We start from the raw sequence: 25,815 nt of genomic DNA on the forward strand, positions 1-25,815 counted from the left end.
AGAATCGAACCCGGGATCTTTCAGTCTAAGGGCCAATGCTCTATCCAATGAGCCGAAATGGCTAGGGCAAGCCAAGACCATTTTTTAAAAATATTTTTTTATTGATTTTTCTTTTTTTTTTTTTAGAGAGAGAGAGGAAGGAAGAGGGAGAAAGAGAAACATCAATATGAGAGCGGAACATTGGTTGGCTGCCTCCTGCACATCCCCCACCGGGGATCAACCCCGGAACCATTTGATGCATGGGATGACGCCCAACCACCGAGCCACACTAGCCAGGGCACCAGACCATTTTTAAATAGAACCGAGTAAGAGGAATTACACACGTGGTTTCAAAACTCACGGTAAAGCCACAGTCATCACTCGAGACAGTGCAGTTCTGAGCAATGCCGGGCGCACGGGGCCATGGACCAGGCCCAGGGGCCCAGGGACAAACGGCGCTGACCTTCAACCAGGGCCGAGGCCAGGGGCTGGGGGAGAACTGTCTTTCGCACAGATGGTGTCGAGACAGCTGGACATACCCCGTGAGAAGCGTGAACGTCAATCCCTACCTCACACCGTAGATCCCTACCTCACACCGTAGAGCCCTACCTCACACCGTACACCAAGCATGTCAAATTCACGGCCAGCAGGCCACAAAATAAACGAAGCATGCGGCCCACCAGCTGCGAGTTTGACATGCTTGCCGTATACACACACAGTGACTCACAGTGATCACAGACCCCAATGGAGAAGCCACAACTACAAAATTATTAAATGAAATATAGGGGAATGCCTTCATTCAGCGGAGTTAGGCAGAGCTCGTAGATGTAGCAACAGAGGCACCGTACATAAAGAATCAATAAGTTGGACTTCATCTAACTTTAAAACGTTGGTCCTTTGAAAGACACCATTAAGAAAACGAAAAGCTCAAATACAGACTGGGGGGGGAGGGAGGGTGTATCTGATAAACACCCGATATACAGAGCTCTCCAACTCCACAGGCAGACGACCGAGACTCAAGACCTATTGGGACGGACGTTCTGCGGGAGAAGCTGTACAAGTGGCCACAGCACAGGGGAGACGCGGGTCTCAATGTCAGGAGGGAAACGCAGGTCAAAACCACACCCATGACGGTGACCAGACTCAGAAGACACTGCTGACGGGGCAAGGACGAGAGAAAGGGGACCCACACCACCTTCAGGATGGGAGACTGGGGACCCCACACAGCCCCTTCAGGGCATGGAGACTGGGGACCCCACACACACCCCTTGGGGTGCAGAGACTGGGGACCCTACACACACCCCTTGGGGTGCAGAGACTGGGGACCCCACACCCCCTCAGGTGCGGAGACGGGGGACCCCACAGCCCGCTCGGGGTGCAGAGACCACACTGCAGACGGGAGGGTGGGTGGTGAGGACACTTTGGACAACAGGTGGTTTCTTTGGAAGTTAGACGTGAGGTCAGCACACGACCCAGAAATCCCACCACTAGGCGCCCCCCCATGGGAACAGACACCGCGTCCCCCAGAGAAGGCACAGCCCCCTCGAAGGACGGACGGGCGGGCTCGCGCTCCCTCAATGGCCCCGACTCGGCCTCGAATCCAGGACTGCTCTACAGCCACGAAGAAAGCGTCTTCTTACCACAAAAACGGAGCAGGAGCCACCAGGGCGGACGGGCAGGGCGGGCGGCAGGCCCCGCGGCCCCAAAGGGTTAAAGGCTGCCAACTCGGGTCCGGCAGCTGCGGGAGGAGGTGGCGGCCCCCCCACAGCTGTTCCCCAGTCAAAGCTCATCTTTGTTTCCGCCTCGCCTCTCGGCAACTGTTGCTTTTTCTGAAGGAGGAGCCGAACCAGCTGTCTGTCCCCCTCGCGAGGGAGGACCAGACCAGGAAGAGCGAGGCTGTCGGGGCTGCCCGCCCCCGCCCCCCCACCAAGCAGAACTGGCCCCCGCGTCCCCCCCCCGCCCCCAGCGCCACGAAAGGGGACGGCCCTGGGCAGGGAGGGGCGCCGGCCGCCAGGCAGGGCCGTTCCAGAAGCAGCTCAGGCTGCGCCCTCAGGTGAGACTCTGGTCCCTGAACCTGCCCACCCGACACGGGCAGCCGGGCCGAGGGCGCACTCGCCCGACACTGAGGTGGTCGTGGGGGTGACCTGCCCGCGGGGTTTGCTCAGCTGTCCAGTGGGTGAAGGGGGGGTTGTAGCCATTGCACAGACACCGGTCTCCTGCTGTGGGCGCCCGAAATTCTCCACGTGGGAGGCTGTGTCCAATAGCCTGTGCGGCCCGGCCGGCGGGCGCAGTGGGTGAGCGCGGCCTAGGAACCAGGAGGTCACGGTTGGATTCCCGGTCAGGGCATGTGATGCACCTGATGCCATGGAACTGGACAGGTAAGAACGGCTACATGGTAAGTTTCATCCCCTGCGAGAAGTTCCAGGGAAGAAGGTGAACTTCCAAACAACAAAGAATTCCAGTGACGGTGAAAAGCCAACAACCACCTGGGCCCTGGACAGTGTGGCTCAGTGGATAAAGCATCATCCTGCGGACTGAAGGGTCCTGGGTTCGATTCCGGTCAAGGGCACCTGCCCGGGTTGTGGGCTCGATCCCCAGTGTGGGGTCAGGAGGCAGCCAATCAGTGATTCTCATCGTTGATGTTTCTCTCTCCTTCTCCGAAATCAATAACATATATATATATTTAATACAGAAGACCCAATAGCGGGTGGACAAGGCGAGATCCCCCTCCCCTGAAGGGGCCAGCAGCCCCTCCAGCAGCCCCTCCCCGAGCACGAGAGTACCACGCGGGGTCCTGCTCAGAGGCTGGCCGTGTGGGACGCAGAGCGGAACCAGAGCCGGGGCCTCCTGAGCACGGAGCCCAGACGGTGCGGCCCAGCCCGGCCACCCTGGCCTGGGGCGCAACCTCCCCACGAGGCGGCGAGCGAGCGGGAGGGTGAGGAGCGACGGCACAGCCCCCTTCCCGACACGCTTCCCACCGGGGCCGTCCCTGCGCCTCGTGCAGCAAGGTCTGAGGCCGGAGTAAGGACACGAGGCCAGGTCCAGGAAGAAGGCACAGACACTGTCCCCATGGGAGACCCACGGCCCTCTGGTCTCTTCCTGGCATCTCCCAACCCGCACGGCCACCGCCTGGTCAGGGTGAGGGCTGACCTACAGCCTCCAGAGCCCGCCGACCGGTGACCTCACACCCCTGCTGGCAGGACGCACGGCTGCTTTTAGTGACTCGAGGCGCCCACGGGGGCTGAACAGGCACCCCTCCTTCCCGCCTCACCCCACGGGGAGGTGCAGGAGGCCAGCTCACGGCCAGGGGCACAAACCTGGTGTCCCTCCAGGACCGGACCCTCCCCCTGGGGTGTTCTCCTGTCTGAAGAAATGGCCCCACTTCCTGCCCCTAAGCAAGGGGGCAGCTGGGCCGTCTGCCCGTCTCCGGCCTGTGTCCCCACCGATACAGCGGGTGCTGCCAACAGAAGCCATCCCGTCCCAGGTGACGAAAGGAGGTGAATGGGTCGGGTGTGCGACAACGGGGAGTGGTGGGGTCTGCAGCGGCCCGACTGCACCCCGCCAAATTCTGGGCGTTTTGAAGCACCAACAACCACTGCCCAGGCTAGATCCCCGCGGCTGCCAGATGGGGGCCCCAGGCTGGGGGCCCCAAGGTCCTTTCTCCTCCGAATCCCACGGTCAGAGGCGCCTCGAGAACGCAAGTCCCCTTCTAGGAAGGTCTCCCTCGAGAAGCAAAACTGCAGCGCAGTCCTGCTTACAGAACCGCGGGGCCCAATTCACTGGAAAATTCTGGGCACGTGGGAAGTTATTCTCTTTAAAAGGTGTGGCCTGGCCCGCCCGGCGTGGCTCTGTGGTTGAGTAGTGACCTATGAACCAGGAGGTCACGGTTCGATTCCCACTCAGGGCACAGGCCCGAGTTGTGGGCTCGATCCCCAGTGTGGGGCGTGCAGGAGGCAGCCGATCAATGATTCTCTCTCATCGTGGATGATTCTATCTCTCTCTCCCTCTCCCTTCCTCTCTGAAATCAATAAAACATATATTTAAAAAAAATAAAAGCTGCGGCCTTTGCCTTGCACAATGAGGAGCTGGGCAAGGCATCGTGTGGGGTGGGAGGCGAGGGGTGGGGGGGTTGGGGGGTGGGCAGGTCAGCCCAGCGCAGCCTCATCCTAGCCAGGGTTCCACCCCAGCTTCTCCCAGCCTTAGCTCTGGGCCTCACCTGCTCGATGCACCTTGCACATCACAAGCCTGCGCTGTTCTGGCCGGGACTGGCTCAGGACACATCATGTGACTCGGCCAGAGCCCAGAGCCCAGCCCCCCAGGAACACGCCGTCCAGACCCGCTGGCTCACGCGGCCCACGGTTTGCTAACCTGGCAGCCTCTGCCGAGAGAGGGAGTTCGGCTTTGGCAAAACGAGAGTCAGATTCTTTGCGTGTTCAAGCCATTAAGCGTCTCTTCAGATGTGGCCTGGCGTTTTCCAAAACAATCATTTGTTTTTCGAGGCCTGAAAGGGAAGCGCAGGTTCCTAGGCCCAGCGGAGTGGGAGGGGAGGGGAGGGAGGAGACGGGCCCTCGGGCTGGGCTGCCTGTGAATTGGGCAGCCGGGCCTGTTTTTCCCATCACCTGGGGACCTGAGCCAATTTGTGGAAAACAGGCTGGAAGGTATGCGGTGGGAGGAAGAGACAGATAACAGGAGACAGCTGCAGCCCCCCCGCCAGCGGCCAGCCTCAGCCAGAGGCCTGTTTCAATTAGAGCTGCAGAGAGCCCGGGCACTGCCAGGAAGGCGCCCCAGAGGGAGGTGCCCCCCCCACACACCTGCCCGCCCGCCTGGCGGCCCCAGGAATGAGGCCCCAGCAGAGGGCAGGCTGCTGCCTGGACCACCCACCCCACCCGGAGCCTCCCAACCATCACACTTGTTGGCTCTCAGGGGCGTGCGCTGCTCCGTCTCCAGGGCCCTGGTTGGGCAGCCAGAAGGGCTCCATCTCCCTCCACCCGGCCTAAGACGTGCCCTCGGGGCCAGGCCAGATTCTCGACACAACTCAGGGCACCACTGGGGCTGTTTGGGCCACTGACCAGGGAGTAACTGCCCAGCGTCCCCGCTGACCTAGCAAGGAGGCCGCACCTGCCGCCTCCCAGCCCCTCACCTGGAGCCCTCAGCTCGGCAGAGGGCTGTGGAAGGCCGCCCAGCATGAGGACCGGCTCCAGCCCCAGCGGGACACGTGCTGCCTGGAGCCAGGGCTAAGGGTCCCCTTCTGTGCAGTGAGGAGGGGACACACGGGCCTCCCAGAGTCCTTGCTGCTGTGCCCTGAGCCCCAGGGCAGCCCGCCTCGCTCCAGCAGGCCCAGGCGGAGCAGAGCATGACCCTCAGGGCACACCAGCCCCTCCCCAGACCGAGCACTGAGGCATGGCTGGTGGTCCATGTGGAGGTCTGGACAAAGTGGCATCAAGGGGGAAGTCCACTGACTTACCCCCACACACAGCCAGGGGCCTCCAGCAAGATGATGGCAACAGTGATGGGGATGATGGTGATGGTGGTGATGGTGATGGTGGTGATGATGGTGGTGATGGTGGTGGTGATGGTGGTGGTGATGATGGTGGTGATGGTGGTGATGGTGGTGGTGATGGTGGTGGTGGTGGTGGTGATGGTGGTGATGGTGGTGATGGTGGTGATGGTGGTGGTGGTGGTGGTGATGGTGGTGATGGTGGTGGTGGTGGTGATGGTGGTGATGGTGGTGGTGATGGTGGTGGTGGTGGTGATGGTGGTGATGGTGGTGATGGTGATGATGGTGGTGATGGTGGTGGTGGTGGTGGTGGTGGTGATGGTGGTGGTGGTGGTGGTGATGGTGATGGTGGTGGTGGTGGTGATGGTGGTGGTGGTGATGGTGGTGGTGGTGGTGATGGTGATGGTGGTGGTGATGGTGGTGATGGTGGTGGTGATGGTGGTGGTGACGGTGGTGACGGTGGTGGTGATGATGGTGATGGTGGTGATGGTGGTGATGGTGGTAGTGATGATGGTGGTAACAGTAGTGATGGTGATGGTGATGGTGATGGCGGTGATGGTGGTGGTGATGATGGTGGTAACAGTAGTGATGGTGATGGTGATGGTGATGGTGATGGCGGTGATGGTGATGATGGTGATGGTGATGGTGATGATGGTGGTGATGATGGTGATGGTGATGGTGATGATGGTGGTGATGATGGTGGTGATGATGGTGGTGATGGTGGTGGTGAAGGTGATGGTGGTGGTGGTGGTGGTGGTGATGATGGTGGTGGAGGTGGTGGTGGTGGTGGTGGTGGTGATGATGGTGGTGGTGGTGATGGTGGTGGTGGTGATGGTGATGGTGGTGATGGTGATGGTGATGATGGTGGTGGTGATGGTGGTGGTGATGATGGTGGTAACAGTAGTGATGATATACTTGTCTTAAACCTGAATTCAGCAGCAAGAGTCACTAAGCAGAGAAGTGCAGTCACCCTACACGTGGGTTTGTCTGCAAAGGAATGTGCTGGTGGGGACACGGAGGGAGCAGCAGGCAGATGCCCTGCAAACCTGGTCAGAGCAGGGCTGCCCTCGCCAAACTGCAGCTGGGCGCAGGCAAAGCCGTGGAGCCAGCTTCCGAGAACTGGGAAAGCAGCCACTTGGCTGCCACAGGGGAGACATCCTGGGGCAGGTGAGACAGCCCCTGCCCACTCCTCCCGGAACCCGTGCCCTGACCATCAGCCTGTTGCTTTGGGGGCCGTGGCCAGAGAAAGGAGCCGTGGGGCTTGGAGATGGGACGTGAGCTTTCCTATGTGCCAAACCCTAGAGCACGGGCCACAGGGGAGGCCTCGTCCAAGCCAGTCTCCCAGAGAGGAACGTTAACCCAACCATCTGCTTCCACTTCCTGCCCACCTGGCTCTCCCACCCCACGAGCCTGTGGACCTGGAAACTTGGGGCCCAGGGCCCAGGGCCCAGAACCCCAGCACAGACCGTCCTGGACACACGGAGCCTGGAGCCCGGAGACATGATTTCAATCAGCTGGCACGCGGGCCAGGCTGGCCCTCAACTACGCGCTTACTGAACCAGCTAGTGCTCGGGGCTAGGAGGGGCCTGGAGGGTAGGAGGAGTCGGCCTTAAACACAGCTGTGGGGGGCAGGGGGGGTCTGGGAGGTGCAGCGGGGCCCCACAGTGAGTCCAGGCCGGGCTGCACCAGGCGAGCGCCTTCCCTGCAGGCCAGTCTCTGGGTGAAGAGGGATGCGGGTCTGTGTGGCCCGGCCCAGCCAGGAGCAGGTGCCTCGGCCTGAGGGTCGGGTCTGTCTGCTGGCCCCGCGCCCGGCCACGGGAACGCAGCCCCCATTCAACACCCAGACTGACATCGCGTTTTAAAGTGCCGTGTATGTTCAGGTCGAAACAGACACAACGCTTAGTCACCTGGGTCCACCTGCTGACCAAGAACGCAGCGGCCGGCGGACACCTGGCTCAGGGCTGAGCGCAGAAAGGTGTTGCCCCCCTCCGCCCGCCCCTCCCTCTGGAGGCAGAAGTCCAAAATCAGTCCCCAGGTGGACACAGGTGTGGGTGGGGCCGGCCTGCCCCTGGCTGAGTCACACGGCGGCTCCGCCCCCTCCAATGTCCCTCCCACACCTGTGATTGCATTTAGGGCCCACCTGGGAACCCGGGGTCCGCCCCACGCATCCAGACCCTAACTTCACGCCTGCGCAGTCCTCCGTGCCAGGGAAGGGGACGCTCCCAGGCCCTTCTAGACCATGTGACTGTCACCTCCAGGCCCCTCGGATGGGCAGGAGCAGCCGGACAAGCACTCCAGCCCTGGTCCCACGGGCAGTGAGCTCGGGGCAGACACGGAGGATCCTCACACGTGGGAGGTACTGGACAAGCAGCCCCTGGTGACCTGAGCGAAGCGACAGGCCTTCGAGGACAGGTGGTGGGAGCTGCGGGTGCTGACCCAGTGACCAAGGAGGCTCCCGGAGGCTCCCAGAGCCTTATCCGGAAGCGGCCGCTGCCAGGGCCGTGTGTCCCCTCTGGACAGGTGTCGCTGAGACTCGCGCCCTAAGCAGTGCGGCCACGAAGGGCCGTCGGTCCTGCCCAGCCCCACCTGTTCCTACCTCCTCTCGTTGTCGTCCAGGTGAGCAAACAGCACGTTCTTGGAGATGGCTTTGGCCAGCGCCGTCATGGTCTTGTAGTCCTTGGGGATGACCTGCGGGGGAGGGACCGTCAGGCTCTGGGCGTCCCCGGGGCACCTGCTCGACCCCGAGAAACCGACACGGCTCAAGTCACCCGGGGGCTCTGCCTGGCTGACCCCAGGTCACGCTCCAGATCAGCGGCTGGCGATGTAGGTGTGCCACATGCTTTTAATTTAAGAAACAAAAAAGAAGAGAAACCTGGGGGGACCCAAGGTGGCTTCAGCACTGACTGGGTCTCAGGGGACAGGCCCTGGTGGCTCGGGGGACAGGCCCTGGTGGTCTCAGGGGAGCTCACGGCCCTCAGCCCCTGCTCTGGGACCTCCTCGCTCCGATGACCTTGCAGCCGGAGGAGGGCTGCCGGTCACCCTGGGGTCGTCTCTGAGTGGGGGGTCCTGGGTTTAGGGAGGGAGCCCCCAGAAGCGAGGCGGCCTGGCAGACTTTTAACAAGTGTCACTGGTTTCCTTGCTCCGATCATGAAAGTATTCAGAACTGGGGTGTGGGCTGAGGGCTGAGGACAGAGGCCCTGGCTGGGTCCTCGGTTGGTTAGAGCGTTGTCCTGATACAGCAAGGTTGTGGGCTCAACCCGTCAGGGCACATACAGCAACCCACCAGCGAGTGCAGACACGTAACACAGCAAACCGATGTCTCCCTCGCTCTCTCTCAAATCAATAAATTAAAAAAAGAGAGAACCCCGGCCAGCGTGGCTCAGTGGTTGGAGCATCAGTGCACAGATGCCGGCTGGCAGCAGCCGTGCCCACGACGACAGCCGTGACCATGACCACGGCATGACCACGACGACAGCCGTGACCATGACCACGGCATGACCACGACGACAGCCGTGACCATGACCACGGCATGACCACGACGACAGCCGTGACCATGACCACGGCATGACCACGACGACAGCCGTGACCATGACCACGGCATGCCCACGACGACAGCCGTGACCATGACCACGGCATGACCACGACGACAGCCGTGACCATGACCACGGCATGACCACGACGACAGCCGTGACCATGACCACGGCATGACCACGACGACAGCCGTGACCATGACCACGGCATGACCACGACGACAGCCGTGACCATGACCACAGCATGACCATGACGACAGCCGTGACCATGACCACGGCATGACCATGACGACAGCCGTGACCATGATGATGCCCACCCAGGCCCGCACCCACCTTCCGCACGTAGGACACGGCGTCCTCCTCGGTGTACACCTCGGCACTCACGCCCCCGCGGCGGCAGCGGGCTTTCACCACGGGGTTCGGCAGAGTCGGGGAGACCTCCTCGTCGTGCGAGTCGGACTGAGAGGCTGACTTCTGAGCCAAAATCTGCCTGTTCTCTTCCTGGGGGGAGATGGAGAGGAAGCGAGATCAGTGGCCACTTCAGCAACTGTCCGCTCGCAGGTGAGCCAGGAGCCAAGGTGCTGGGGGGACAGGGCATCCACCCCCTCACTGCCCACCCACCAAGGCCGTTCCTGGCGAACTCCTACATATGCCTCAAGGCCCATTTCCATGTCACCTCCAGCAAGAAGCCCCCCGGCCAGCTCTCCCTCCCTCCCACCACCTGCAAAGCATTTCCGTTCCTGCCTGTGGGCGCTCACATCACAACTGTGACCTCCCCCACACGGGAGGGGAGCTACAAGCGCTGGGGAGAATGAGTGAACGCACGGATGGATGCACGAATGAACAGAGAAAGGAGAGATTAACGGGATCAAGATGGAGGGTTGATTAGAACCCAGCGTAGAAACATCTCAGGCGCAGACCACACTCGGCCGCTGGGTGTCAGAGCTGAGGTGACGTCCCAGGGCCAGGGGCAGGGAGACAGCGGCCGGCCCCACACCTCAGCACCTACAGGGAAAGGGCCACGACTCAGCCACGGCCGTCACGCCACCCCATCCCGGTGTCCGCCGAGGGGGTCGTAGGAATGGACAGGCCCCTGGGAGGGTGGGCAGCTGAAGTCACTGTGACCACGTGAAGTGGCCTGTGAGCAGCTGGCGAAACCCAGGAGGAGGCCGCAATAGCAGCTCTGAGGGCGGCAGAGGGGCCGCTTGGAGATGCAGGGATGGTGCCCCAGGGGCCCTCACAGACGAGAGGCTGGCGTGGGGTTCGGGGTCCCGCTGCCGTGGGGACCAGGCCTTCCCTGCAGCCCCCAGAAGCCACGTCGGCCGCGCTGGGGCCGGGGCGCATCGCCGTCCTGGCACCAGGACGGTTCCCGCCTTCGCCCGCCCGGGTCGCGTCGGGCAGGATACAGGTGGCTGCGCACGTGAGGCGGGCGTGGCGGGCGGCCGTTGTTTCTGGATGGCATCCCGTCCCCAGCCCCTCGGATTCCAGGAACACCCGATTCTTCGCGGCCCCTTCCTGTCTCCGGTGCCCAGCTGGGGAGCTGTCTGGGGCCGGATGGCCGGGGCCGGGGTCAGGACAGGCCTTCCCGGCCGGCGGGACCTTCCTAACAGCAGGGTGGGAATGGGTTTCCAGAAAGCTCCGAGCCGCGTCTGCCTCGAACCGGGCACACAGCCCAGGGACTGTCCCCGTCGGTCCCGGGCCAACCTCTCCCTGGACCTCAGTGGTGGTCACTGCCTCCTGTTGACCTGGGTTTCCTGCCCAAGGAGGGGCACCGACTGCAGCCAGAAAGGAAACGCTACGCGGGAGGTGCCCTCCCACCTCCCCCGAGACCTGGGAGGAGGGACCCTGCCCCACGCCGCCTCGCTGGGCCCGGACACGGCCGCTGCCCCTCCCCAGAGGATTTCCAGGGGCCGTTAATCCCGCGGCCTGAGTCTTCCCTTGGCCTCGGCCCCAGAGGAGAGGCCACGCCCACAGATGCCTTCCCGGGAGGAGGTGCCGGCACAAGCCAGGACCCCGGTCCACGTGGGGTGATGGTCACCAGCCCCGCCCAGGAACCACAGCCTTCCTGTCACGCCGTGGGTCTCAGAGAGGAGGGCAGGCCCGGCCGCAGCGGGGAAACCGAGGCTGGAGAGGGCCCTGGCCGTGTCCAGGGCACGCAGCCACCCAGCGGCAGGTGAAGAGAGAAGCAGCTCCGTCACTCACTGGGCACCTTCTGCACAGCCGCCCCCCCCCCCCCCCCCCCAGACACGGCCAGAGGGGAAGGCACCATTCTGCCGTGAAGGGGGTTGCAATCTAACAAGACAGACAAGATGTGAATGGTCCCAGTGAGGTAAGGGGTGAGCACCGTGAAAGGACAAGGTGGGAGGTGAGACTCCCAGACCTCCCTCGTGAAGGAGCAGTCATGGAGGGCCTCCTGGAGGCAGTGTCTTCTGAGCTGACCCTGATGAGAAGAGCCGAACCCAGGGGACACGCCGTGGGCAGCTGGGAGCTCACCCCTGTCCGCTTCCCAGCACCCTGCTCAGGGCAGCACCCCTGCCCCATGGGGTGCATGGCTCTCCTTTTGTCCGTCCGTGGCCTTCCCAGATGTCTGTCTGTTTCCTTCCTCTCTTCAGAGTCAGCCTCAAATTGTCTTTACTGTTTCTTCAGTTTCCACTTCATTAACTTCTACTCTGTCTCTATTATTTTTCCCTTGTTTTTATTTTTCTGGCTTTATTTCTCCATTTCTGACTTCCCTCAAAAATTCCTATCCGTCCAGAACCTCAGTGTGGTCTTTATTTGGAAGAGGATCTTTGCAGATCTAATCAGGTGGCGACGAGGTCATCCAGGATTGGGGTGGGGGTGACCCCACAACGGTGTCCTGATAGGAAGAGGGAGTGTGCGCACAGACACGCCCGTGATGCTGGAGGCAGAGATGGCTGATCCAGCACCCGCCCAGGTGGCTTCCCCCTCAGAGCCCAGAGGAACCACCTGACCAAGCCCTGGCCGTGGGCTTCTGGCCCCAGAACAGGGGGCGGGGGGCGGGGGAGGCGGGGAGCTGCTGCCTTGGGGCGGGGGGCAGTTGATGCCTTTCCACTGTGATCATTCCCATGGCACCTGGGAATCCGGGACACACCACTCACTAATTCTAACCTTGCTTTCTCTCGAAGCTATGAATTTCCCTCTACCTACCCACTGTGCTGCACCCCACAGGGTTAGACATGAGGTGCTTTTGCTGTCACTCAGTTCTGAAAATTTCATCATTTTTCACTATGACAGTCTTCTTTAACCAATAAATAATGCAAAAGCTCACTACTGGTTTCCAAAAGCACAGGGAGACGCTCTCTTTCTGGCTTTTTGTTAATAACTTGTAGTTTGCTTGGGTTGTTGTCAAATAATAAGTTTTTAAAAATATTTTTATTGATTTTAGAGAGAGGAAGGGAGAGGGAGAGAGAGAAACATCAACAGTGAAAGGATCACTGATCAGCTGCCTCCTTACCCCGACCTCCTGGTTCATAGGTCGATGCCCAACCACTGAGCCACACCAGCCAGGGGAAGACTATGGGTTTTGAGTGGGAAATAGATTTGAACTCATCCTAGGGTGCCTTGGAATAACGTCCCACAGTGCACACACTGGATTCTAAAACCCTAAGGTTCTGATCTGCGCCCCTTCTCAGTGTCCCATATGCTCCCTGGTCATGCTCTGAAGGGACCAAGGAAAAGGTGGAATGGGGCTCAGGGACGACAGGAGATGCCCCGGGTCCTCCCCAGCGGCAGCCACAGCCACGGGATCCTGATGCCAACCAGGGGCTGCCGGTGACCACACAGGGCGGGCAAAGCAGGCTGACAGCTGTGAGTACGTGGAAGTTCATTCTTGTGTTATTAACTAGAGGCCGATGCACAGAATTCGTGCAAGGGGCTCGGCTCCCGCCGCCGCGGCTTCGTCCCGAAGGCTGTCAGGTCTAATCAGCATATTACGCTTTTATTATTATAGACTAGAGCAGCGGTTCTCAACCTTCTGGCCCTTTCAATACAGTTCCTCATGTTGTGACCCAACCATAACATTGTTTTTGTTGCTACTTCATAACTGTCATGTTGCTACTGTGATGAATCGTCATGTAAATATCTGATCTGCAGGATGGTCTTAGGCGACCCCTGTGAAAGGATTGTTCGACCGCCAAAGGGGTCGCGACCCACAGGTTGAGAACCGCTGGACTAGAGGCTTGGCGCATGAAATTCGTGCACGGGTACGATCCCTAGGCCTGGCCTGTGATCAGGGCCGTCTTCCCCAGCTGCTGGCTGCCGGCAGCTGGCCCCGCCCACCCCCTCTGCCACCACCCACCTCCGGTTCCCTGTTTGCCATCAGGCAATGGGAGCCTGCTGGCCAGGGGAAGGGACCAAGAGGTGGTCAGTGCGCCTCATAGTGACTGGTTGAGCGGTCGTTCCGCGGTTCAGTCGATTTGCATATCGCTTTTATGTGTATACCTTACTGTGTCGTTCTCCATGGGAACAACTGTAAGCCTACTTTTGCCTACGCCTGTGTGTACGATGTTGGTTTGTGGGTTTTCACGATGAGCCAGACGGACGCAGGAAGTTACAACAGGGAAGGGGGCGCCGTACTTTCTGCTCAACTTTTCTGTAGACCTGACACTTCTCTCCAAATAGCCTCGCGCTTTCAAAGGCACACCCAGGCGGCCGGCATGGCTCAGGGGCTGAGCATCGACCTATGAACCAGCTCAGGGTTCGATTCCCGGTCAGGGCACAGGCCCCGAGTGTGGGCTCGATCCCCAGTGTGGGGCGTGCAGGAGGCGGCCGATCAATGATCCTCTCTCATTGATGTTTCTCTCTCTCCCTCTCCCTTCCTCTCTGAAATCAATTATTTTTTTAAAAAATTAAAAATTAAAATAAATAAAAGGCACATCCAGTAAGTGGCTGGCTTTCTCACGCGAGGGATGGAGAGAAGGGAGAGGAAGGACCGACCCAGGAGGAACAAGCCAGGCGTGCAAGTCGCTCCCGAGAGGTTTGATGATTCATTTCCGTGGCTTCGTCCTTTCCTGTACTTTCTTCATTTCCTAGAATTCGGGGAACCAACCTCTCTTCCTATCATTCGGTCGTTTCTGGAAGGTTTAGGCTCCTTTGAAAAAAACGCTCCAGATGGGCTGCGGCCCCGGGCGGCCCCGTCTCGCCGCAGCGGAATGCACCCAGGCAGGACGAACAGCTCCGCTGCCCCGGCTCCGCCTGTGAGACACGGATCGGACAGACGTTCACGTGGCGCCCTCAGCACAAACACGCTGCTGTCCCCAGGAGCAAGCGAGCGGGGACACGCTGCGTGGAGCCTGGGCACGCGGTGACGGCGGGACCACAGCTGCGGGTGGCGATCCCGTCCCTCCCGTGAGCAGCACTGTCCACGCGGCCACGTGTGATGGGGGGGCGGGAGGCACAAAACCGCACTCACACCGAACCCACACATACGAACAGTGAGATGGACAGAAACTCGGAGAGACGGGGGAGCACGTCCACGGGACAGACTTCTTTCTACGTGGACGTTTCCGCTAAGACGTTCGTTAAAAAATCATCCTGGAAACAAAAGCCTGTGGAGGGACAGTGACAAGTCCCTGCTTGAAGTCTCTGGCTGTCCTGTGCGGGTGCATCGCTCGCCCAGAGGCCCTGGAGGTGCCCTAAGAGCCAGGTCCCGGCCAGCAGAGCAGCGTCGGGCCTGGGCCTGGGCCTGGGCCTGGGCCTGGGCCTGGGGAGAGGGTGTCAGGACGGGAGGAGGAGCAGCGCACAGTAGGGCAGCACCAAGGGGACAGGCATTCAGCAGGCACCACCCATTTAGGATGTGGCTCCCCAGCGCAAGGGCTGCGAGGCTGTGGCTTCGGGCCTCGGGGTTCTCCTCTCACGGTGCCCAGCGCCCACCACGTGGAGGCCTGTCCCCGACAGGGGCTCTGGGAGCCCTGGGCCGTGCCCACAGCTGCACTCAGTGTTCACAGGAGCTGTGTTCACAGTCTCCAGGACTAAGAACTACGCCCTTCATCAGGCGACGCAGACGGCGGAACATTATGCAGCAGGAAAAAGAAATGAGCTGCCCGCCATGAAGAGACACGGAGGAACCTCGGCTGCAGGTGACTAAGTGGCGGAAGCCAGTCTGACAGGCCTCGGGCTGTGTGGCTGCACCTGTGTGACGCTCTGCGACAGGCAGAATTACAGACAATACACAGATCAGGGTGCACCCTGGCCCCCGGCTCCGTTGGTTGGAGCGTCGTCCCAGGCACCAGAAGGTTCCTTCCTGGTCACGGCACACACTGAGGTTGCGGATTTGATCCCCGTCAGGGGGCGTATAGGAGGCAACCGATTGAAGTCTATCTCTCGTACTGATGTTTCGCTCTCTCCCTTCTTCTCTCTAAAAATTAATCAGGAACATACCCTCAGGTGAGGATTTAAAAAGACCAGTGGTTGCCAGGGGTTTGGGGGAGAGAAGAGGGTGAGCGGACGGCGCGCAGGGGCCCCGGGAACTGTCCTGGCAGCTGACACCATGAAGCTGTCACAGCCCACAGACACGGACAGCAGGACTGAGCCTCAAGGGGAGCTAAGGCTTCAGTTCATAGTAACGTGTCATCATCTGTAGCAGCTGCACCTCAATGCAAACGTTCGTGAGCGGGAGACGGTGGGAGGAGGGGTGATGGGCACTTCCCTGTGCTTTATGCTCCGTTTTCACGCAGACCTGGAACTGCTCTAAAAGGTAAAGACCGTTCGTCTTTTTAAAAGTACCACTGAGCCCTGGCTGGTGTTGCTCAATGGAGAGCGTGCCACCTGCAGACTGAAGGGTCCCGGGTTCAACTCCGGTCAAGGGCACATGCCTGGGTTGTGGGCTCGATCCCCAGTGAGGGGCGTGCAGGAGGCAGCTGATCCATGATTCTCTCTCATCACTGATGTTTCTCTCTCTACCTCTCCCTTCCTCTCTGAAATCGATAAAAATAGATATTTTTTAAAAAGTACCACTTAGGATAAAAAATGAAACAGAGCACAGCATAGGGAATAGAGTCAATAACACTGTCCTCACGGCGTGTGGGGCCGGGGGGTACTGGAAATACTGGGGGGACCACTCTGAGAAGGACATGACGATCTAACCACTGCGCTGCGCTGTGCGCCTGAACAAACACAACACAAGGCTGAGTGCAAATGGTAACTGAAACTAAAATCTCTAAAAATCGGAGGAGGAGTAAATTAACAACGTGTGTGAAGGACCTACAACCCGAAGACGACAAATGTTTTTCTTTCGTTCACGAAAGCGACCAGAGGCTTCATTAGACAGAGACACTCCGAGTTCATGGACTGGAGATGCAACGCTGCTGAGCTGTCTGTTCTCCCCACATCGACCCCCCCAGTCGATGGAATTCCAGTCAAAATCCCAAGGGGTTCCCGTCACTGTCACCAGGTCTTCCCAGCAGATCCCTGGGAAGGCGCAGGAACTACCGGAGGCAAAGCCGTTCTGAGCCCGGCCGGCGCGGCTCAGGGCTGAGCGCTGACCTATGAACCAGGAGGTCAGGGTGCGATTCCCGGTCAGGGCACAGGCCCGGGTTGCGGGCTCCATCCCCGGTGGGGGGCGTGCAGGAGGCAGCCGATCCATGGTTCTCTCTCATCACTGATGATTCTCTCCCTCTCCCTTCCTCTCTCTGAAACCAATAAAAACAAAGTAAGGAAAACAATTTTGAAAAAGAACGAAGTTGAAAGACACACGGCCTGGGATACTCAGTAAGGACCAGGCCCGACAGGGGGCCGGTGGCCAAGGTGCACCCACCTCTGCAGAGAAGCCTGAGATACAACCTTAAGCACAAAGCACAGGCCGTTTAAAAAATACTGACAAACGGGGCCTCGAAAGCACAAGCGTTTGCCTGTGAAAGACGTAAAGAGAAGCCACGGACGGGAAGAGGCACCTGCCAACCGCCTACCTGACAAGGAACGCGCATCCACGTATGTCAGGGCACGTGTTTAAGATGCGGGGAGTCGGCATGCTCCACAGCAAGGAAACGCCCTAGTACAGCGGTCGGCAAACCACGGCTCGCGAGCCACATGCGGCTCTTTGGCCCCTTGAGTGTGGCTCTTCCACAAAATACTGACTTCTGCGCATGGGCCACGAAGTTTCAATCGCACTGTACGTGTGCACCCTCACGTGGTATTTTGTGGAAGAGCCACACTCAAGGGGCCAAAGAGCCGCATGTGGCTCGAGAGCCTCGGTTTGCCGACCACAGCCCTAGTAGAACGGGCAGAAGACGTGAGCAGCCGCTCCGCCGAGGAGGCCGCGCCAAAGGCAGGGGAGCATACGGAAAGGTGTCCGCCTCGCAGGCGTCAGAAAACGCAAACTAAAAGCACCTGAAATCCCACCACGGCCACGCGCTGCCCCACGGGGACCGCGGGGCCGGAGACGGAAGGCAGCGGAGTACGTCTATGGGCCATCTTTTCTGTGGCATTAAACTCACTGTGAGGAGGTGGTGGCTCTGTCGTCACACACCCTCCTGGAAGGCCGAGTCCTGCAGAAGCGCCAGAGGACAGGGAGTATCTTACCCGTTAGGTCTCCTCCCAGAATCACTGGCCCGAGACGCCGCCCGCACTCACCGAGGCCGGGGCACTGGGTGCCGCGCGGGGCCCGCCAGGGCAGCGCCCCGAGAGCTGGGCCATCCTGGGGTCTGTGCCGCCCGCCACTCCCGCCAGCCTCAGGCTCACAGCCTTCCTGCCCTTCCTGCCTGTGACAGGGCTTCCGCCCGGGCCCGCAGCCCTGAGCCGGGCCTCCCAGAGGAAAGAACGCTTCCTGGCCCTTATCAAGGGGTTTCACTCACTGCCCAGCGGCCGGTGGAGAGGCCCTCACAGTGGGCGGCGCAGACGCGGCGATGCCAGGACTTGCTGCTTGAGGAGCACAGGGCACCTGAGAATCCGAGATGCACTGATAACGCATGCACACAATTTCAGAGAATTCACAAAATCGCCCGAAGCCTGTCCCCAGCGGCTCTCACCGGAAAAAAGCAACAAACAGCCTATGGTCTGGTCCCGGACACGAGGGGCTCAGACGCTTCCTCTGCGCCCAGAGGGCCACGGCGTTCCCATCAGCAGTGGCCGCAGTTGGCCAGTGGGCGCCTCCTGCCCACACCAGCCCCTGCACTGAGCCCATTCCGCTGTCTCAGCCCTAGCTTGTGGGACTTGGTTACGGATGCAGTCGCCATGGCAACCGTGCCTTGGAAACTAAGGACTCAGGACCACGTGCACAGCAGAAGATGCTTGGCTCGGAGCAGACTGGACCGAGGCCCCTCGCTGCGCTGTGCGCGGGTCACCGGCCTCCACAGGACTGGGTCTGGACCGTCCCGGCAGGGGTCCCCCCGTTCCCAGGGCGAGAGGGACCCGTCAGCTTCAGCTTCACAGCCTCCGTCCTCGCCCGCCTCTCCCCCAGCTCCAAACCCTCAGCCTCCCTGAGGACTCGCCCGCACGTGCAAAGCTGCACCTTCCTTCTCCCGCCCAACCTGCCTCTGCCCCTTGTCCCTTCTTGGCAAGTGGCACCCCATCCATTTGAGAGCCCAGACCAAACCCCAGGAGTGGTGCCCAGGCCTCTGTCCTCACCCCACACCCGGGACCGGAGCATCCCCACCAGACAAGGCCCACCTGACCGTGTCTCCGCCTCCAGTCCCACCTCCCAGGAGATGGCCACACCCACCCCATGGAACCACCGATACATCTCCGGCCACTGAACGTGTCCCGGGTGCAGAGTGCGCCCAGGTGAGCACCTCAGCTCAGTCCGGCCTGGACCGGCCTTGGTGTCCTGTCGGGCTCCCTGCCTGGGACGGCTGGTAAGTCACACCCTGTGAGGCGAGTTAGGTAGCTCCAGTTCTAGCCAAGTCCCGGTTTGAGAAGGTTCAGGACATCACCTGCCTGATTCTCCCTCTTCAAATGTGCAGGGGCTGGGACCCCCCCGCCCCCGTCCTCCGTCCTGGTGCTCGGGGACCGGAACGCCTCTGCACGTGACCTCAGAAGTAACCGAAGTGGACTGGGGCCCATGGCCATGTCCATCTCCCCGCTGGAAAACATGTCTAAGTTAAAACAGCCAACCTGGCCGGTGTGGCTCAGTGGCTAGAGCAGGGATGGCGAACCTGTGACACGCGTGTCAGAGGTGACACGCGAATTCATTTTTTTTGGTTGATTTTTCTTTGTTAAATGGCATTTAAATATATAAAATAAATATCAAAAATGTAAGTCTTTGTTTTACTATGGTTGCAAATATCAAAAAATTTCTATATGTGACACGGCACCAGAGTTAAGTTAGGGTTTTTCAAAATGCTGACACGCCGAGCTCAAAAGGTTCGACATCACTGGGCTAGGGCATCAGCCTGCAGACCGAAGGGTCCCAGGTTCGATTCCCAGGTCAAGAGCACATACCTTGGCTGCAGGCTCCACCCCGGCCTGGGCCCTTGTTAGGGCGCGTGCGGGAGGCAACCCATCGATGTGTTTCTCTCACATCCATGTTTCTCTGTCTTTCCCTCTCTCTTCCATTCTCTAAAAATCACGTCGGCAGCACCGACCGGGCCCCTTCGGCCAGAGGCTGCAGTGGGAGCCCCAGGAATTGCACTGCTGAAAAGCCACACTGAACCCACAAAAGTGCGCACGGAAAAGATGCACATACACACGTTAGGGTGGCGTTGCTTTTCATCTGAAAAAACAAACAACCGCTTCCAGTCACGAGGGAGAAGCCAGAGAACCTCCGTGTAACTTCCCAGCACACGCCTGTCCGTCACCTACAGCCAGTCTATGAAGGACGAGGGATAAATACATCACACGGAACGTGAGGGGCGTCTATAACATGATCGCAGCGAGAGGAGAACCGACGAGTTTATTTCTTCTCTCTCCTCTGAACTTCCCGTTTTCTCTAAATGGCTTGCACGGCTCTAAAATGTCTTTTAAGCCCTAGCTCCTTTGGCTCAGTGGATAGAGAGTCGGCCTGTGGACTGAAGGGTCCCGGGTTCGAGTGCAGGTCAAAGGGCACATGCGGAGGAAGCGCATGGGGAGGTCGGGTTGTGGGATCAATCCCAGTAGGGGGCGTGCAGGAGGCAGCCGATCAATGATTCTCTCTCATCATTGATTGTTTCTATCTCTCTCTCCCTCTCCCTTCTTCTCTGAAGTCAATAAAAATATTTTAAAAATAACTAAAAGGTCCTTTAACAGATTGCTTTAAAGGGAAGAAATAAACGCATTCCCTTGTCAGGGCTCCGTGGCCGCGAGGCCGCTGTCCCAGGGAACCAGCGCCGGGGGAGCCGCAGGGACTCAGGTGCTGAAAACAGACTGAGCCTGGACTGGTCCCACTCAGTCCCCTGGGAGGGGACAGGGACGGCTCAGGGTGGCGAACGGCCGGGAGGAGGGACTTGGGCGGCACCAGGGAGCTGGGGGGCGACCCCGTGAGGAAGGTGGACGCTCCCTGCAGGTCAGGGAAGCAGGACGGGTGGACAGGGCGGTGTCCCCTGCTCCCCGGCCTGTCCTGGGGGTGGACCCGGCAGGGGTCTCCCTCCTCGGAAGGGGGACCAGGCATGTGCCCCGCCCCCCGCACACGTGTGAGGGCACCTTCCCACCCGAGTGGGCAGATGAACAGGAGTCCGAGCTCAGCGCCCACATCAGCCCCTCAGAGCCCTTCCCTCTCCCACGTGCCCGTGGCCTCCATCCCCGGCCCGGCCCCACCTGGCCCTTCAGGTGACACGGCCAGTGCGCCCCCCAGGAGCTACTGGAGGCCGGGAGGGGAGGGACTCTGGCCGGGCAGCCTCAGGGCGAGCCCCAGGGACGGGAGGGAGGAGGGCCCGGCTGACCACTGACCTTCTCCAGCGCCTCGAAGTGCTCGCGGAGGAAGCGCATGGGGCGGTCGGGCCGCGCCACGCACAGGTGCACCACGCAGTCCCGCAGCACCTGCTGGACGCCGTGCCGCTGCACGTACAGCTCGCAGCTCCGCAGACCCTCGTCCTCCTCCGGGTGGGGCGGCGGCGAGGCCATGGTGCCGGCGGCCTGCGGGAGACACGCGCCCACTCAGAACCCCGGGGGAGCCCGGCCCCGGGACAGGCCCGTGGCCCCGGCCGGCGTGGCTCGGGGCAGAGCATCAGCCTCGGACTGACGGTCCCGGGTCCGAGTCCGGCCAAGGGCACAGGCTTGAGCTGCAGGCTCCCCGGCCCCGCTGGGCGCGCGCAGGCGGCAACCATCCTGTGTTTGTGCCCGTCCCTCTCCCTCCCGTTCTCTCGAAAAGTCAGCGGGAAACATCCTCGGGTGAGGATTAGAAAATAAACAAACAAACACGCCTCTGACGTGGGCGCGGAGGCTCCGCGTCACGGGCCAAACCCGAGGCCGCGGCGACGTGGCTCCGGCCACGGGCACCTGGGCTCTGCGTGCGCCCGGGGCGGGCCGGACAGCCGCAAAGCCTCGCCTCTCCGCAGCCCTGCGGGGGCGGGGGCCCCCGGTTTGTGCGGGCGGGGAGCCCCTCCGCGTCCAGCGGCGGCCGGGGGTCCCCCTCGCGCCCGCCCCGCCCCTTTGTAAGCTCAGCTGCGCGAACGGGAACAGATGCCCCCGGGGCTGCGGGAGGCCGCGGGGGGCGGGGGGTGGGCGGTGCGGGTCCCGCCGCAGGGGAGGGTGCGGGAGGCGCTTCTCCGAAAAAGAGAGAAAAGGAAAACCCCCCGACCCGCCGAGGGGCTGGGGAGGATGGAGGATGGAGCCTGGACCGCACGGGCCGCCCGTCCTCAGCCTGCGCCGTGGCCTCGGGCACCACGACCGGCCAGGAGCCCGCACCCGGCGGCAGGGACCCAGGCCCGCGCCCCCGCCGTGGGCCCCGCGCACTGGGCCTCCTCGCCCCGACCACCAGGGCACTGCGGGCCCGGGGCCAGGCGGGGGCAGGGGCTCCCCAAAGACCCACATCTCCCGGGGCCTCCCGGCCAGCTGAGGCCCAGCGCAGACCCCACCCCAGACCCCGCACCTGGATGCGCGGACGGAGCCGGAGGCAGAGGCGGGAGGCGGCTGCGCGGAGCGCCGGGAGGAGAAACGCCGGGACGCAGGGAGGGCGCGCGGGTCCGCGGTGCAGCTCCGCCCTCCGCCCGCCCCCAGCAGCGCGGGTCCCGCCCCCCCCGCGCCGGGCTCACGGCTGCCGCCACCCCCTCACCCCCACCTCCCGCCCCCACCCAGTGCGTCTCCCACACTCCGCTCCCCCATCTCCCCAAGGACCAACCTCCCCCTTCCCCCATTCTATCCCCTCCCCTCCCCTCCCCACCTCCCCCTCCTCCTCCCCCTCCCCACCTCCCCCTCCCCTCCCCCTCCCCACTTCCCTCTCCCCACCTCCTCTCTGCCCCCTCCCCCACTTTCCACCCCTTGGCTCTCAGGGTGCATCACGTGGGGCCTGGACAGGCCTCGCAGTGGACAGACAAGGCCCCGGACCCATGCGCAGCCAGGCCAGGACCACCGCCCGCTCCCTGTCCTCCCCGCTCCCCACGCAGACCCTGTGACTGCCCACCAGGCCGGCTGCAGCCCGCGGGCCTGCACGCTCACACCTGGGCGGTCAGGGCAGGTGCCTTAGTTCTCAGGGTCTGTCTCCAGCTCCCAGGGGCGCCGGGCTCTGACCTCCCGGGAGGGGAGCTTACTTACTGCCTTTTCTGGTTGAAGGGTGCTCCCTAACTTCTTCCACCCTAAGTCACAGGGGCTCCCTAACTTCTTCCACCCTAAGTCACAGGGGCTCCCTAACTTCTTCCACCCTAAGTCACAGGGGCTCCCTAACTTCTTCCACCCTAAGTCACAGGGGCTCCCTAACTTCTTCCACCCTAAGTCACAGGGGCTCCCTAACTTCTTCCACCCTAAGTCACAGGGGCTCCCTAACTTCTTCCACCCTAAGTCACAGGGGCTCCCTAACTTCTTCCACCCTAAGTCACAGGGGCACCCTAACTTCTTCCACCCCCGGGGTGTGCAGGGCGTCCCTGAGGCCCGGAGCCGGATGGCTGCCTCACCCACAGGCCAGGCTGCAGCTGGGGATCGTTCTCATCTTCTGTTCCCAGCACGCAGTCCCAGGCCGCCCACCGCCCCAGGCTGCCGCTGCCCCAGGCTGCCCGCCGCACCAGGCTGTGCCGTGGTGGCGGAGACCTCATGTCAGCCAGTCTGGGTCCCTACTGTCCTGGGAGCCCAAGCCTTGACGGGGAAGACATCTGCTCTCCTGTCCACTCCCGTCTACACTCCCCTGTCCACACTCACTTGTCCCAGTTCACCTGTCCCTGCTCACCTGTCCACACCCTCCTGTCCCTGCTCACCTATCCACACTCTCCTGTCCCTGCTCACCTGTCCACATTCAACTGTCCCTGCTCACCTGTCTACACTCTCCTGTCCACACTCTCCTGTCCACACCCTCCTGTCCCTGCTCACCTGTCCATGCAGGCACACCACAGGCTGGCTGCCCTGCCCCGGCTGCTTCTTTCTGGCTCCTTGAAGGTGAAGGAACAGGCTGCACTCAGCTGGACAAACTAGGGTCTCCTTTCTGCCGCCCCAGCCCTGCCCTCAGCATGCCCCTGGCCCTGCCCGTGTCTCAGGCACACTCACACCCGTCCGGGTCACACCTATTGGAGGAGAATCATTTGGAGAACCAGAGTCCAGTCTCATCTGAATCAAATCTCCATCCCACCACCAATTTCAACCCTTGACTGTCTCCAAGCTCCCCCCTTGCTCCCCCTCCCCCCTCCTATCACACTGGCCCCTCTGTGGTGGCTGCTGGCCCCTCTGTGGTGGCTCGGGGACAGGACGACCCAATGGACTTTGGGGCAGTGCTCCAGGGCTGGCTCGTGCTCTCGGGACTCGTCTCCCGTGAGGATCTCCCATAACTGCTCCCTGGGTGGGGTGACCCTCTCTGGACAGCCTCCTGACCCCGAGGCCCCCACACCCTCACGCTGCTCAACAGTGTTCTTGCAAGACGTGGATCTCCCGGGTCAGGGGCCTGCGGTCAGCTAGGTGCACCGAGCCCACCAGAAAGTTGGCCCCACTTGAGACTGGCCTCTCAGCCTTGACTTGTCCTCACATCACCAAGGTGGCAGCTCCTGCCAGCCTCCCCCCCACCCCACCCCCCCCCGCCCCCCGCCCCCGTTCACACCAGCAGCAGCCAGGGCACACCCTGTTGCCCCGGCCGCCCCCCCCCGCCGTCTCTCTTGCTGTCCCCTCCTCGGCTCAGGTGGAGGGCAAACGCTTCCCAAACATCCTGCTTGCTCTCTGCTCCATCCCAAGGATGAACCCAACACCCAACACCGAGAGGGGAACTGGGCCACGAGCCAACGCTCACCTGGGCCCGGACTGCCTTTGTCGTTTACACAGTTGGCTTTTGCTTTTTGTGGCTGAGAAACACCCACTGGGGCCACCCCTGATGAACACAATCCTCCCCACAGACAAGCCCATGAAATGGCCCATGGTAAGGGGGGGGGGGGGGTTTGGTGGGCACAGGGTCGGGCAAGGAAGCTGGTGCCCTTGCAGGAAGATGGGAGGAATGCCCTTTAGGGGCTGGATGCGAAACGTGGACCACAGCCCTGGCAGACGCAGCTGGGCCGAGGTTGCCACCCCGCTGGACAGTGACAAATCCTGGTTTTATATCCATGCCCTCCTATTGAAATACGCAACTAGTGCCCAGCAGTCATGGCTCAGTGGTTGAGCGTCGGCCTATGAACCAGGAGGTCACGGTTCAATTCCTGGTCAGGGCACATGGGTTGCACATGCCCATCACCGGTGGGGGGCATGCAGGAGGCAGCCAATCAATGATTCTCTCTCATCACTGATGTTTCTATCTCTCCCTCTCCCTTCCTCTCTGACATCAGTAAAAAAAAAAAAAAAAATGTTTTTAAAATGGAAATATGCCATTAGTGATAGTTACCCATCCAAAACTCCTGTAAATTGTGCCAAGCGTGTCCCTCCACCCACGGGAAGGACCCACCCTGTGCTTGGCCTTTCGCCTTCCCCAGCAGGTTTTCACATTCCTGGATCTGGGGGTTCTTTCTTTTCCCCTAGAGCCTTGGTAACCAAGCCTTGCAAAGATTCAACTGCAAAGCCAGTTCACCCGCCACGATTCAACGTGGAAACATTTCCTCTGCAGGGACTTCCCCGAGGCACCCACACCTGCAGAGAGGCTGGGCGCCTCTGGGCGGGGGGGGGGGGGGGGGGGGGGGGGGGGGGGGCCGGGGGGCCTGCCCGGGGCCCCTGTACTTCGCAGCTCTCGTCACATGCTGTTGAGTATCTACACACCAGGCTGTTTGCCTCATTTGTCTCCTAGGCACGGGTGGTGTTGTCTTGTTCTTTGTTCACTCTGCATGGCGAGGAGACAAACACCTTTTCTAAGGCCAGTCCAGGAGCATCCTGAGGACCAGGCGACAGCTCGCATCCCCCTCTCCACACCCCACCCCCCGCTGCTTCCCCATCACAGGGCCCCAGAACCTCATTCCTCAGGTCCCACCTCCCATGTCCCCCCGAGAAGCCACCCCATCCGGGTCACTCACTTCACAACTGCATCTCCCGGCGTTGCCACTGGATTGGCCACCTCCCACCCGGCCACCAGCTCCAGGAGGGCCGGTCTCTGCTTTGACTCACGGCTCTGTTCCAGGGCCGGGCAGAATGTCCGAAATGGCACACCTCCCACAAGCATTTGTTGGATGAAATGATGAGTCAAGCGAGTATTACTTGCTAAAATCAGTTTATTGCACTTGCTTAAATGGCACACTTCACACTACGTGCAACCAGGACACCACACAATGAGCCTGGAAAAAGGTGAAGTTGCTTTTCTTACCTCTCACTGCTTTTTTTTTTTTTATTTTAGAG

The 25,815-nt window shown here is 61.1% G+C and overlaps 1 protein-coding gene across 2 annotated transcripts in view; it reads right to left on the reverse strand.

Annotated features, from left to right (window-relative positions):
* The window catches only part of PRKAR1B (protein kinase cAMP-dependent type I regulatory subunit beta), a 63,697-nt gene that overhangs the window by 36,435 nt on the left and 1,447 nt on the right, over positions 1-25,815 (reverse strand). Inside the window, exons 1-4 of one of the 2 annotated variants that reach the window (XM_070414219.1) lie at positions 21,965-22,042; positions 20,824-21,009; positions 9,340-9,507; positions 8,073-8,164 (exon numbers count right to left, since the gene is read on the reverse strand). In XM_070414219.1, coding sequence (XP_070270320.1) covers positions 8,073-8,164; positions 9,340-9,507; positions 20,824-20,997 — 434 coding nt within the window. In that variant the 5' untranslated portion in view covers positions 20,998-21,009; positions 21,965-22,042. Of the gene's footprint in view, positions 1-8,072; positions 8,165-9,339; positions 9,508-20,823; positions 21,010-21,964; positions 22,043-25,815 lie in introns of those variants that run through there. The other variant, XM_070414220.1, reaches the window with a different exon arrangement.

Source organism: Myotis yumanensis, unplaced genomic scaffold (assembly GCF_028538775.1).
Source record: "Myotis yumanensis isolate MYYU_CA2020_CCGP unplaced genomic scaffold, mMyoYum1.0.hap1 SCAF_5, whole genome shotgun sequence".
Classification (NCBI taxonomy): domain Eukaryota; kingdom Metazoa; phylum Chordata; class Mammalia; order Chiroptera; family Vespertilionidae; genus Myotis; species Myotis yumanensis.